This window comes from Solanum dulcamara, chromosome 8 (assembly GCF_947179165.1).
Source record: "Solanum dulcamara chromosome 8, daSolDulc1.2, whole genome shotgun sequence".
NCBI classification, from domain to species: domain Eukaryota; kingdom Viridiplantae; phylum Streptophyta; class Magnoliopsida; order Solanales; family Solanaceae; genus Solanum; species Solanum dulcamara.
The window spans coordinates 56946803-56962894 of NC_077244.1; the positions used below are offsets into that span (position 1 = coordinate 56946803).

General features: G+C 33.0%; 1 protein-coding gene across 1 annotated transcript; it reads left to right on the plus strand.

Annotated features, from left to right (window-relative positions):
* The first annotated feature begins 611 nt into the window (after positions 1-611).
* Positions 612-5478, plus strand: LOC129900550 (protein SGT1 homolog A-like). Its single transcript, XM_055975546.1, has 10 exons — positions 612-887; positions 1049-1118; positions 1851-1975; positions 2587-2752; positions 2876-2972; positions 3062-3127; positions 3341-3479; positions 3698-3777; positions 3873-3977; positions 4939-5478. Exons 1-10 carry the CDS (start codon positions 728-730, stop codon positions 5044-5046), a joined length of 1116 nt encoding a protein of 371 aa, XP_055831521.1. The 5' UTR covers positions 612-727; the 3' UTR covers positions 5047-5478.
* The last annotated feature ends 10614 nt before the right edge of the window (positions 5479-16092 follow it).

A 16092-nucleotide genomic window follows, 5' to 3' on the forward strand; every position in this document is an offset into this window, starting at 1 on the left:
CGCGCTGCACTCTTTTTCCCTTCACCAAGGTTTAGTCCCACTGAGTTTTCCTGGTAAGGTTTTTAATGAGGCAACACTCAAGGCGTATTACTAGATATGTGTACTTTTTTTTTCTTTACTAGGCTTTTTCCCACTGGATTTTTCCTAGTAAGGTTTTAACAAGGTACAATATTTATGGATGTTTATAATAACTATGTATATTATTTCTTGTAAAGTTTTTTTTTATTTACACGTGGACATCCGAAGGGGAGTATTATGCAAGTATATATGGATGTCCACTTACAGCAGTGGATGTGGATGTCCACTTGGGCAAATTGCCCACCTTTTCTTGGCAATTTGCTCACCATTTCTACCTATATATTGCCAACTTTGGCAACAAACATATATACACACCGACGCACAAAAATATAGATACACGGCAATTCCTCTACTTTGCTTCCTCTTCGATTCTCCTATTTTTACTCTCTCATTCATTTTGTCAAGTTAATTTATTTTATAACACCTTCAACTTTATATACGTAATAAGTCGGACCGATTCAATAATTGTTGAAAAGACACGACTCCGTCAAATAATGTGTGATGTTGTATTTTTAATTACAAGTAAACGAAGACTTGAGCTGTATATCCCGTTTTCAGTCTTTTAATATTCCAAGCCAATAATCATCTTTTAAAATCCCCTCCAATTCCAATCCATCCTGTTCTAGAAACTTCTTCTCATCTCATATCCATGGCGTCCGATCTTGTAGCTAAAGCTAAAGAAGCATTCATTGATGACCACTTTGACCTCGCCGTTGACCTCTACTCTCAAGCCATTGCTATCACTCCTAATAATGCCCAACTTTTCGCTGACCGTGCTCAGGCAAATATCAAACTCCATAACTTCACTGGTAACTTATTTACTTTCTTTACTTTGCATTCTCATTATGTTGGTAACACGGACAAACATAGGCATACTCTGTTTTTTTTTTGGTTTGTATCTCTACGGCATGCATTTTGTTCGAAGTATTTGTGTTAAGTTGGTTGGTAATTGTGATTTAATTTTGAGCAGAAGCTGTTGCTGATGCAAACAAGGCGATTGAGTTAGATCCGTCAATGGCAAAAACATATATGCGCAAGGGGTGAGTATATAAATCATTTCTATTGGTATGCTTCTGTGTGATAATGACATAATCTTGCTTAATGTTCCCCTTCTATGGCTTTCTTGTTTGGTGTAGGGTAGTGTTCTTTTTAAAATAAGTTCACATGTTGATACACTTATATTATGAATCGGTCTAGGATTAGAGTGAGCTTTTAAAAGCATCTAGTTTTATAGAATCCCTAACTTATTTAACGAGTATCAGAAGGAAATGGGCCTAAGTAGAGTGAATGGATTTCTATGATTATGGATTCCAATTAATGTGGTGTTGAGGTATGATGGTGATTTTTTCGTTTAATTTCTCATGTTATAGTCTTGTTTTCTTGAGCTGATAATGTTCAATTATTCAAGTGCTAACTTCAAACCCGGCTAACGTTGCATTTCTAGGCCATTGCAATTCCTGGCCATATAATCAGATTTATCATTCCATGATCTGTTAGTTTGTTGCATGTATAGTGATCTTCATTCTTCAAGTTGGGTGCTGTAGCCTCCTTAATTTTTACCCACAACCAACCTCGATGAGTTCTCTTTTTTCTCTTTTATTTGTTGCAATTATGATCATTGCTTTGACTGCTCTAATTTTTGATAATTAAGTAGGAAAAAAGCAGATATATCTTGTTGTGACAGCATCTAGATAGATACCTTTGTTGGTGTTTCTGTCATTAGATATCTTTTATGATGTCGTTGAATTGATTTTTCCAGTTCACACTTACAGTTTGGCCTGTATGAAGCTTGAACAGTACCAAACTGCGAAGGCAACTCTGGAAACTGGTGCTTCCTTAGCACCAGGAGAATCAAGGTTCACTAGCTTAATCAAACAATGTGATGAACGTATTGCAGGTAAGTTTTTGCCTTTTGAGTTGAATCTCCTGACAATATGCACCAACGCTGTCAATTCAAGCATAAAAGCATTCCATCTATGGTGACTTGGTGGTATATTTTAATGCAAACTGTACAAGATTTCTGCTTACTGTTTAATATGAACTGAAGCTGTTCTTGTCTGTAACTTATCATGATGAACTATTTTGTTGAAAATCTTGTTTCATTACGACACTCCAAGTATTCAGTTGACTGAAAAGAGCAGAAATATTGAATGGTTTCTTCAAACTTGGCTGACGTCACATTTCTAGGCCATTGCAATTCCTGGCCATATAATCCGATTTGTCATTCCATGATCTGTCATTTGTTTTCTAGCTTAGCATGGGGAATTGAGATTAGCTTGGAACTGTATTTTCTATAGTTGGAAGATCTGCAGTTTTAGTGACTATGGTAATCTTGTGGTGGCTTGGTCAAGTCACCTGAAAATTACGAATAGATATCTCAAATGTTTCCTCTATGCTTGTTTTATGGGCTTGGGCTCCATTAATATCTATTTAAGATTGATTGCCAAAATCTGGAAACTGTATGAGCCTTATTATGAATAATTGGTGTTGCTCGCTGACTAAATTCAGAGGAAGCTGGAGAATTGCCTAAGCATGCAACAGTTGAAACCTCAGCAAGTGTTGTCCCTCCCGCTGAATCAAAGTCAACGGATAATGTTGTTGCTGTTCCAAAAGATACTCAACTGGCTTACGGCTTATCCTATGAAGTAACACCTGCTGTCAAACCAAAGTACAGGTCATGTCAAACCCTGTGCCCCAAGAAGATATTCTTTGCTTTTTTAATATAAGACGTGATTTTTTGCATAATTCTGGTTGAGTCCCCAAGAATGTATGGAGGTCTAATATAAATTAACTGCAGGCATGAATTCTATCAGAAACCAGAGGAGGTGGTGGTAATCATATTTGCCAAGGGCATACCTGCTGAGAATGTTTCAGTTGACTTTGGCGAACAAATAGTATGTTTTGTCATTTTCCCTTTGAGATATCTTTTATTCTATAATGGACTTGATGGATCATATTCTACTTTTCTGTTGGTTTCTTTCAGCTTAGTGTTAGCATTGATATACCAGGCAAAGTTGCATACTCTTTCCAGCCTAGGCTGTTCGATAAGGTAAGACTGAACTTAAAAGATACATCTGGTATTTTTCAGTACAAATGATGTCTAAGTAAATGATAAGATTGGTAACAATGGTTGTTACCTAGATTTTACACACGTAACTCAGGTTTTGTATACTGTGATGGTTTTGTTTTTTTAGTGTCTAAAGATTCGGCAGTTTATGACACATAACCTCTGATCAGTTGGTGGTCCTATTATGATATGCAGATAATACCTCAAAAATGCAGATATGAAGTTATGTCTACAAAGATTGAGATTCGCCTTGCTAAAGCTGAATCTGTACACTGGACATCCCTTGAGTATACTAGGGAAATTGTTGTAGTACAGAGGCCAAATGTGTCATCAGGTACCCTTTCTCATACTTGTAAAGGAATCATTTCTGGCTGACAAGTGACAGGATGCTGCCCCCGTCCTTTTGCTCCCTGTTCATTATCTTTATTTGTTTTATTGTATGTCAAGTTCTTCTATGCAATTAAGGACAAGTTACCAATGACTTCCTATACATGTTGTGTTGTTTTTACCTCTTCAGATGCTAAGCTTACTTTCTTTTTTTGCATTTTATAGACAGCCATAAGCCTAGCTACCCTTCCTCTAAATTGAGATGCAAGGATTGGGATAAACTCGAGGCTCAAGTGAAAAAGGAGGTATTGATAGTTTTGGCTGGTCTCTGTTTTACATCCTTGATTGATAGCCCTCACTGTTTAGTTTTAAAGTAACTTGCTGGTGGTCTGTATTCTAGGAAAAAGAAGAAAAATTGGATGGAGATGCAGCACTGAACAAGTTTTTCCGAGATATTTACAAAGATGCCGACGAGGATGCAAGAAGAGCCATGATGAAATCATTTGTAAGTTCATTGCTCATTGAATACCTAATGTTAGATAAGTGCATTATTCTAGAAAAGGGATCTCATGTTCAGAAGATGCATGTTGCAAAGATGAGGATGCTAAGATGGATGTGTGGACACACTAGGAGTGATAAGATTAGAAATGAGGTTTTTTGGGAGAAGGTGGGAGTGACATCTGTTGCAGACAAGATGAGAGAAGCGAGACTGAGATGGTTTGGGCATGTGCAGAGGAGGGGGTGTCGATGCTTCAATTAGGAGGTGCGAATGGTTGGAGTTGGGGTTATCCGGAGGGGTAGGGGTAGACTGAAGAATTATTGGAGAGAGGTGATAAGACAAGATATGACGCTATTCCATATCACCGAGGATATGATCTTTAGATAGAAATGAGTGGAGGTCGCGGATTAGGGTAGAAGGCTAGTTGGGATAGAATGGTGTCTTGCCGTGTGTCGATTTAGGGGGGTCGTAGGTTTAGGCGTGCCTTTATAATTGCGTTGTTATTGCCTTTGATTATCACATTATTTTGCTAGTGTTATTGTTCTTATCTTGTAAAATTTGCATCGCTTTTTCGTCATTATGCTATATATATTGTTTGATTTTCTCTCTTACTTGGGATTGTGACTTTTGAGCCGAGGGTTTTTCGGAAACAACTTCTCTATCTCTATGAGGTAGTGGTAAGGTCTGCGTACATCTTATCCTCCCCAGACCCCACTTGTGGGATTTCACTGGGTATGTTGTTTTTGTTTGGATCTTTGGGAGGGAGGGAGGATTCTTATGGGGACATTTGACTCGAAAAGAATGAATTAACCAAATAAAAAGCTGCCTCGACATAGGTGGGAATCTCTGACTTCAAATTCCTTTTCTCCCTTTTATGGACTCACAATAGGGGTCTGCTTCATTTCTTGCTTGCCTATATTGCACAAGAAGAGCAAGTACAATTGTTTTTATCTGTGCTGCCTCACAGGTGGAATCTAATGGGACTGCTCTGTCCACAAACTGGAATGAGGTTGGTACAAAGAAGGTGGAAGGAAGCCCTCCAGATGGCATGGAGCTGAAAAAATGGGAATACTAGGAAATCCAGCTCCTCGTTATCTTTGCGACTATTTTCTTCCTTTCCTTTTAGCTCTTCATTCTTGGTACTTGGTTGTCGTAGAACTTGTCCATAGTTTCTAGTGTAAGATGAGCAGATGGCAATTTTGATCTATGATGTTTGATCTATAGGAGATGGCAATTTCCTTGTGAACTTCCCCAGCTCGCCACATTAAGAGCTCTAGAATTTTAGGACGTCTGCTCCTATTGGTCTTGGCTATTCTATTCTCTAAATATACCATTTCTTGCTTAAACCCTGCTTCCGTGTTAGCATGTAAAAACTCAACAGTGAAATAAACTTATGTCATTGAAGGAGCGAAATAAGAAGGGATATTTTTAAGTGTTTTGTTTCCAGTATTACAACGCAATGTTCAGATCACTGACTCTGATGTTATATGGTTTGTGGTTTCACGGATTAACAATTACACTAGTCATAGGTTTATTTTAAGTTACTCTGCTGCTATGGCATATTTTGTGGTAAGAAAATGAATCTTGAGCTTAACTCAATCCTCAAAAGTTAGCGCTTGATGTTAGGATTGCTCAAAGATCATTTAATGAAATATCATCTCATTTGCCATTTTATCTTTTGCATAATCACTCGTTGTCCCTTCGTCTGACTGCATCATTTGCAGTTGGACATTAATTAGTGTGGTGATATTTTAATTTTGGTAGTACTATAATTCTTCTCTTGTGCATGTAATTATATAAAAGGAAGATGGTTACAAAGCCAATTACAATTTGGGATCATGACATTGCATCAAATAATACTATTCTACTAGTCATGAATCTGTTCATACTAATAATAATCGAGTAGCATCATTGTAAGATGTTTCCTCCACCAAGCCTCTTGGTGATATCTCCCGGGACTTGCAAGTTTAACATTTCAATTCCTTTGGACGATTAGAAGAGATAAAACAACTTTGTTCTCTAAAATGAACATAAGGGCATGGTAAATATACACGGTACTCTGGTATTTGCTTAGGTGAAGTGCATTAATATGAACCTTGATCAAAATTGGAGAGTCTTGAGAGCACATATTCAAGAAAACATCTCCAAAAACGAAAAGGATTTGCTCGTGATCTTTAGTTTCACCAAAATTAGGCATGAATAAGTGAAAATATTGTTGCTGTTTCTAACTGGTGTGATAAAACAAAGAAAAGTATACACATGCCAAAATTATTACTTTCATTATTATTACTGGTAAAAATAAACTCGATTATGGCATAATTGCTAATGGTATATTTCACGTATAAACCACAACTTGACGCCGTGAAGAAAGCCTTTCCCAAAAAGTCTCAAATCATTCTCCCATTAATCCTCACGCAAAGTAAATGGAATATGAAAGCTTCTTTTTCTTACGGTAAAAGGTTATTGGTATTGGTGTTTGTATATATATAGAGAGAGGGGGGGGGGGGTGGAGGGGGTGTTGTTCATGGTTATGATTAAAAAAATTAAATCAAATCGCAATCAGAATTAATCAGATTAAAAAATTAATGTTTGGTTTGGTTTGGCTTTAGTAAAAAAAAGAATCGCAAAAATAATCAAACCTAACGGAGAAATTATATATACAAATTTTATAATTATTCATAAATAAAATATAAATATTTTCTTAAATTTAATTAACTTAAGTTTTTAACGTTATAATTTTCTCAAGCCCAATACTTAAATTTTAGTACAACTTACATAAGGAACAAATTACATCATATCTCTACCCTTTTTTAATTTACAAAAATTCCTTCAATTTGTGCCACATCCGGATACATTAATTGTGATACATTAGATAGCTTGGTTGTTACATTTAAAAAGGAAATTAAAGGTAAAATTAAATGTTGGTTTCACAAATCATGCAAAACAAATTGATATCAATCTCTTCCAAAACTTTAGGAACTTCAAACAATTCAAATTTTAAATTTTCTTCTCCCCGATCTATCCCAAATCTTAACAAATTTTCTTCTTCATCTTCTTCTTCATCCATTTTTTTCTTTTCAATTTTCCTAAATTATCTTCTCCCAATCTATCCCAAAAGATGAATTTTTTTTATCACACACTTCATATCATGCATTAACGAAACTTGTACTTAAATTTGCATCAATTATGTATCAAGTACAGAACCATACAAATGATACATAGAATTTTATGATTCACATACTTAGAGTTATGTATCAAGAATAACCCTAAGTTTTTGAATGATACTAGATGAATGTATCTGGTACTAAATTGTACTTAAATTTGCAGCAGCTACGTATCAATTACAGAAGCATACACATGATACATAGAATTTTATGATTCACAGACTTAAGGTTAGTATAAAAAATAACCCTAGATTTCTGAATGATATGTATCTGTTACAAATTTTTACTTATATTTGAAACAATTATGTATCAAGTACAAAATCATACAAATGATACATATAATTTTATGATCGACAGATTTAGGGTTATGTATTGAGAATAATCCTATGTTTGTGAATGATGCTAGTTGGTAATAACTTGTACTTAATTTTGCAGTATTTATGTATCTAGTACAAACTCATACACATATACATAGAATTTCATGATTGACAGACTTAGGGTTATGCATAAAAAATAATCTTAGCTAAGCTTGTGAATAATACTAGTTGAATGTATCTAGTACCAAATTTTACTTAAATTTGAAAAAGTATATATATTTAGTACAGAACCATATACATGATACATGGAAATTTATGATTCAAAAATTTAGGGTTATGTATCAAAAATAATATTTGAACACGATATATTACATTATAAGTTATAATGTATAAGAATGTTGAAAAGTGCAGATTATACATGATTTAAAAAGTAAAAAATTACTAGATACATTAGAAATCAAAACATTTGTTAAAAAAGGGCGTGTATTAACATGTTCAAGTCCCCCCCTTTTTAGAAGCTTTTTCAACTGGGGATTTCGAACTTGAACCTACATCCTTCTTTATTCTCTTCTTATGCAATTTCTTCATGATTAATGGATCGTTCCGTTGTTTGGATCTATTTTCATGAAAATCATCACCATCCGAATCAAACTCAGGAGTATCAATATCTTCGGTTGAGGAACATCTTCAGTTTGAGGAGCAGCTTGATTTTGAGGAAGAACATCAATTTTAGGAACATCTTCAGTTTGAGGAAGATTTTGATTTTGAGGAACTAATTGGGTAAGACCAATATTAAAAGATGGAAGAGAATTCATATTTATCAGGACGTTAAGATGAATAACAGTGATTTGAAATAAAAATTTTCGAGAAATTGGTGTATAAAATGCCAACAGGGAGGATGAAAAACTTCTTCTAATTTTCTTAGAATTTGGAATTAATGAGAAATTTTTTGAAGAAGGTAGTTGAAAATCAAAATGATTGAAATGGGGGTTGTAATTTAGGCGTGAATTTAGGACAATTAAAAAGGAAATGGGAAGGTGAAGAGTTATGTATGTGAAAATTGGAGAGAGAAAGAGGAAAATAGGGATTCTTGAAATATTTTCAAATGGTAGAAATTTTTAGAGAATATGGTAGAATAAGTTGTATATTTAAGTAATTTTTCCTACATTTTAGCCCGACTATTAAAACTCTTAGTCCAAGTCCATCAAAATCCATTACTTTAATCTTCACCTACCCTACCTTGCATTAGATAGTCACACTTTCTCTTAAATTGAATTCTTTTGTTTGTGTAATAATAACTATAGTATTGCTTAATTGCTTAATTGAATCCACAATATCTTTCCCGTGGATAATTCATGTATTAGGTGTTTGTGTCTATCGAGATACGTATGTCCCAATAAATTTATCACTTTTCAATCGAAAATATTAAAAAAAACTGAATCAAACCGACCATAAACAAATTGACGACTATTTTTTTCGTTTGGTTTTATTTTAGAAATTTAAAAACCGACTAAATTAGTTTAATTTTGATTTTAACCAATAAACGATCTAAAGCGAACCATGAACACCCATTGAGATAAAGGATGGAAAAATAGATAGGGAATTACAAAATGGAGAATCGAACCTTCGCCAACAAAACGAAAGTTCAGGTAGCCAATAACTAAACTACTAATATTAATCTTCCATTTAGCACCCTCTGAATATATTCAATACTGTGATAAATGATCATAATTAATAAGGATAAATCGCGAATAAAATATCTCTTGATTTTTAAAAAATTGAACAAGTTAAAATGAATATCTATTTCTACATAAACTTTAACACTTAATCAGAGTTAATTAACATGCATCTCACCTTATTAAATTCTTAATTATGGTAAAATTTACACGATGTAGTACTTTAAACATGGGGTGAGACAAATATTTAGATACTAAAAATTGGAGTTCGTGTCAGCACGAGCCCAATATATATTATCGCTTTTATTTGAATTTATGAAATATAAATAGAATTTTGAAAGTTAATCAAATATTTTTTTTTAATTTTAATTTTTAAAACGAATTAAGTTGTTAATTATTGTAATTTATAATATTTTTGACGTAATTTATAAACATATAAATTATTCAAAATGTCTTTACTACATATATTCCAATTTATGTGGCATGTATAAAATTTGGAAAGTTAATCAAATTTTTCTTCGATCGTAATTTTTTTATGTCACGAGTTCAATATATGTTACTTCTCCTTTATCCCAGTTTAAGAGAAACAAATAAAATTTCGAGAGTCAATAAAAAATTCTTTGACCATATTTTTTTTTATTTTTTCCATTATTATAAGTCATTAATTATTATGATTTATAGTTTTTTAAATGCAATTTGCAATTATAAAAATTATTGAAAATATATTTTTAATTATTCAAAATATTTGTGTCTCTTTGTCTCAATTATTGATTTATAGTTTTTAAATGCAATTTGCAATTATATAAATTATTCAAAATATATTTTTAATTATTGAAAATATTTTTTGTCTCTGTCTCCATTATTGAATTATAGTTTTTTAAATGCAATTTGCAATTATACAAATTATTGAAAATGTCTTTTTAATTATTAAAAATATTTTTACTCTCTTTATCTCAATTTATGTAGTTCGGATAAAATATGAAGAGTCATATCAACTTTTTATTTGATCATAAACTTTTTATATAATTTTTTTTTAAAATTTAAAATGACCAAAATGACCTTTAATGTAATTTAAATTCCACAAAGCACACATGTCGATCATGACATGTGTGCTTATAGACTCTTCTATTATATGGTAAAATTATTGTGCTTTATAATATTTTTTATCTAATTTTTAAAATTATAAATTATTAAAAAATTATTTAATAATTTAATATTTAAATGACCAAAATAACCTTTAATGTGATTTAAATTCCACAGAGCACACATATTGACCACGACGTGTGTGCTTGTAAACTCTTGTACCATACAGTAATCTTCTCTCCATTCGATAGTAATTTTTATTTTACCTATAAAATAATATCATTCTTATCAACTTTTAAATTAAAAGTAAAACTAAGAATTTAAAAAAATAGAGTAATTTTCTACCATTACAATAAAATGTACAATCTGTTATGAAACAAACTAACTTAAAGAGAGACAGTAAGAGAAAGAGAGAACTGAGAGATATTTGTATGTATTAATATCATAGCATACAGGCTATTTATAGCCGGAAAAGGGGAGGGAGTTATAATAACAAAGGCAAGTGGTAATATAATTGGGTAGGAAAAAGAAGGGGACAAAGTTAATGGGTAGGAAAGAAATGGATAGCCACTTGTATAACACACCCCCTTGGATGTCCACGTGAAATGTGCCTCATTAAAAACTTTACAAGAAATAATATACATAGTTATCCTAAACACTCATAAATATTGTGTTTCGTTAAAACCTTATTAGAAAAAATCCAACGGAAAAAAGCCTAGTGAAGAAAAAAGAGTACACACATCTGGTAATATGCCTTGAGTCCTGTCTCATTAAAAACCTTACCAGAAAAACTCAGTGGAAAAAAATCTTGGTTAAGGAAAAAAGAGTACAATGCGTATTTTACCCCCTGATGAAAACTTCATTTGATATTTTGGAGACGACGCATTCTAATCTTATAACTTAGCTTCTCAAAAGTTGATGTTGGTAATGCCTTTGTGAATAAATCTGCAACATTATCACTCGAAAGAACTTGTTGTACATCAATATCACCATTCTTTTGGAGATCATGTATGAAGAATAATTTTGATGAAATATGTTTAGTTTTGTCTCCTTTTATGAAGCCACCTTTCAATTGAGCTATGCACGCAGCATTGTCTTCGAATATAATTGTAAGTACTTTGACATCACTTTTCAGGCCGCATCTTTCTTTGATTAACTGTATCATTGATCTCAACCACATATGTTCTCTACTTGCTTCATAAATTGCTATTATTTCAGCATGATTTAAAGAATTAACAACAATAGACTGATTTGTAGATCGCCATGATATAATGGTTCCTCCATATGTAAATAGATAGCCTGTTTGAGATTGAACTTTATGTGAATCTGATAAATAACCTGCATCTGCATAACCAATAAAGTCTGGACAGCCTTTATTAGTATAAAACAAATCCTTATCGATGGTACCCTTTAAGTATCGCAAAATATGCTTACTACCGTTCCAATGTCTTCGCGTTAGGGATGCACTATAACTTGCCTCCAAATTAATAGAAAAATATTATATCAGGTCTGGCTGTGTTAGCAAGATACATAAGTACACCAATAGCCCTGAGATATGGTACTTCAGGATCAAGAAGTTCTTCATTCTCTTTTGGAGGTCGAAATGAATCTTTATCCACTTCAAGTGATCGAACAATTATTGGAGTACTTAATGGATGTGCTTTATCCATGTAAAATTATTTTAAAATTTTCTCAGTGTAGGAAGATTGGTGGACAAAGACCCCGTCTGCTAAATATTCAATTTGCAAACCCAGACAAAGTTTTATCTTTCCAAGATCTTTCATCTCAAATTCTTTCTTTAGATATTCAATCGCCTTTTGGACCTCTTCAGGGGGTTCCAATGAGATTTATGTCATCAACATAAACAACGAGTATAACAAATTTTGATTTTGTTTTCTTAATAAAAACACATGGACAAATGACATCATTTATATAACCTTCATTTATCAAGTACTCACTAAGGAGATTATACTACATACGCCCTGATTATTTTAGACCATATAATGATCTTTGCAATTTGATTGAGTACATCTTCCGAGACTCAGTACATGCTTTAAATAATTTTAATCCTTCTGGGATTTTCATGTAAAATTGATTATCAAGTGAACCATAAAGGTAAGCTGTAACTACATCCATTAGATATATTTCAAGATTTTTATGTATAGCTAAACTAATGAGATATTGAAAAGTTATTTCATTCATAACAGGTGAATATGTTTCTTCATAGTTGACCCCGGGTCTTTGAGAGAATCCTTGTGCAACAAGGTGTGCCTTGCATCTTACAATTTCATTTTTCTCATTTCGTTTTTGCATAAAAACCCATTTATAACCAACTGGTTTTACACCTTCAGGGATTTGGACTACAGGCCTAAAAATCTCACGTTTAGCAAGTGAGTCTAATTCTGATTGAATTATTTTTTTCCATTCTAGCCAATGACATCTACTTCGGTATTTTTCGACGGATATAGGCTCAATACTTTCGCTATCTTGCATGAGGTTAAGTGCAACATTATATGCAAAAATATTATCCATCGTAATTTTTGATCGATCTAAATTTATCTCATCACCAGTAGAACTTATTGAAAGTTCTTCATTCACTTAAGTCTCGGGTTCACTGATTTCTTTAGGAATATCAAGATTACTCAAATCGTGACCTTCTTCAGGAGGTTCTTTTGTAGTATCATCTTTGTTATTTCTCTCGCTTCTCTTTCTAGGATTTTTATCCTTTGAACCTAATGGTCTACTACACTTCAGGCGTGTTAGAGATTCAGAAGTTATGATATTAGTAGATGATTTTTTTGGGACATCAATCCAGATAGGCACATTCACTGCAGGAATATGTGACTTAGTTATCCATTTAAAATCAGTAAATGCATCTGACATTTGATTTACTATTTTCTGTAAGTGGATGATCCTCTGGACCTCCTACTCACATGTACGGGTACATGGATCAAAATGAGATAGTAATGAAACTTTTCACGCAATTTCTCTTTCGGGTTCCTATTTTTCTCCCCCTAATTGCGAAAAGTTGTTTCATCAAACCTATAATCTGCAAATTGAGTAGTAAATAAGTCTCTTGTCAATGGTTCAAGGTAGCGAATTTTGAAGGGTGAGTCAAACCCAACATATATGTCCAACCTTCATTGAAGGCCCATCTTTGTACGTTGTGGAGGTGCTACAGGCACGTATACCACACAATTTAAAATTCATAGATGAGTTATATTTGGCTCATAACTAAATAATAATTATGACAGAGAGTATTTATTATAATTTACCGGTCTGAGACGTACAAGTGCTGCTGCATATAAGATAGCATGACCCCAAACAGTAATCACCAATTTTGTTTTCATAAGTAGAGGTCTAGCTATCAATTGTAGGCGCTTAATAAATGACTCTACAATGCCATTTTGAGTATGAACATGAGCAACAAGATATTCAATTTTTATCCCAATTGATAAGCAATAATCATCAAAAGCTTGGGATGTAAATTTTCCAGCATTATCAAGACGAATATCTTTAATTGGATAATCTAGGAATTGTGTCCTTAATCTTATTATTTTTGCTAATAACTTTGCAAACACCAGGTTGCGAGATGATAAGAGGCACACATGAGACCATCTTAATGAACATCTATTAGGACCATAAAATATCTAAACAATCCACTAGGTGGATGAATAAGTTTACATATATCCCCATGTATACGCTCTAAAAAGCTAGGAGATTCGATGCCAACCTTCAGGGTTGATGGTCTGACAATTAATTTGCCTTGATAACAAGCAGCACATTAAAATTCATCATTCGTAAGAATCTTCAGGTTCTTTAATGGATGTCCAGTTGAATTTTCAAGAATTCATCTCATCATTATTAATCCAGGATAACCTATTCAATCATGTCATAGCACAAATGTATTTAGATCAGTAAACTTTTAGTTTACGATCAAATGTGCTTCAATTGCATTAATTTCTGCATAATATAGGCTAGACGACAAAGTTGGTAATTTTTTCAAAATATATTTCTGGCCTGAGACACTTTTGGTTATACCAAGGTATTCAATATTCATTTCATTTAGTGTCTCAACATGATATCCATTTCTGTGGATATCTTTAAAACTTAATAAGTTTATTGGGGATTTAGAAGAGAACATTGCATCTTCTATAACAATCTTTGTCCCCTTAGACAGAAATATAGTAGCTCTTCTGGAGCCTTCAATCATTTCTTTTTTTTTTTTTTTTTTTTTTTTTTTTATGGGAACAGACCCTACACGAGGCTCCCACCTCTCGTGCACAGTCAGGGGTTAAGCAACACCCCCAAGCCTTAACATAAATAATCAAAGTAAAAATACAAGGAGGGGGACATAAACCTTACCTCCGATCCTATGGTGGTTCATAAGTCGGCTAACCTATTAAAGGTCGGCTAACTCATCCCCGATACAGAGAAGATACTAACTATAACTAGAAAGCATTAAACCTGTGAGAGGACTCCTCCCGGTACAATTCAACTATGAAAGCATAAATGAGGGAGACTCTCCCCTTCCATGAGAAAAAAGAAAAGAAAAGTACACTAGTCCTATTCCAACTATGCTACGTACCAGACATAGCTACATTGAAGAAGAACAAGTATACGAAACTTCTATCTCGCATGGGATGGGAAAATTCTTTTCATCTTTGCTCTTTTTAGTCTTGTCGTACCAAGTAAATCCAGATGAAATATGCCATTGCATCAGTATCATGATTATCAACTACGGGGGCTGAAAAGAGATCAATCACCAGAAATTGTAGTAACATTTATTTTTTTCTTCTAAGCAAGTAGAAAAAATATTTCTCATCTTTAAAAGTGGCATGAGTCGTTCCACTATCAATTGCATCAAATCCTCGTGATTGATCATTGATCCAAATAAAATTTGAGGCATATTCATATTTTTCTTCAAAAAAAAAATAAAGTAAACATTATAATTAAAACATGGTTCATTCTACAAATTTTATTTATTTAAATGAATTAGAAAAATATAAACATATTATTTAGTACATACAAATGAAAAATAAATTATTTAAATATTATCAAGCTTATCAATATTCATATTTCCTTCTGAAAAATTGAAGAAATCAGTTACATATAGATGCATAGGCTCAATATTGTCTCTAGAGATAAAGTTTGTCTCTGGATTATTTTCTGCTCTCTTCAAGGATGCTTGATATAGCTGAACCAGACGTTTTGATGACCGGCAGGCCCGTGACCAGTGTCCCATACCTCCATAGCTATAACATATATTTTCTAAATTTTTCTTTGATATAACTTCTTATTTTTCACTCTTCTTTTTGTATTGCTGATCATTTCTCGGTGCGAGACGAGCATCATAATTATAATTTCTTCTTCGACCACGATTACGAATGGGTCCATAACCTCTTTCTCGTTGGTTATAATTTGCCATATTCACTTCAAGGAGTGACAAAGAATTAACGGGCCGACTATCATGATTTTTCATTAACAGTTCGTTATGTCGTTCAGCAATAAGAAGGTGAGAAAGTAATTCAGAATATTTTTTAAAACCATTTTCGCGATATTGCTACTGCAGGAGCATATTCGCGGGTGAAAATATGGAGTATGTTTTTTCAAGTTTGTCTTGTTCAGTGATTTCTTTTCCTCATAAATTTAACTGTGCTATAATTCTAAACAAAACAAAATTATATTCAGTTATATTTTTAAAATCCATTAATCTCAAATTTAGCCAACCATGACGTGCCTGTGGAAGGATGACCAACTTCAGGTGGTCATATCTTTCTTTTAGGTTCTTCCACAGTTTAAGGGGATCTTTTCATGTGATGTACTATAATTTTAACCCCTCATCAAGATAGTGACAGAAAAATATCATGACTTTGAAACG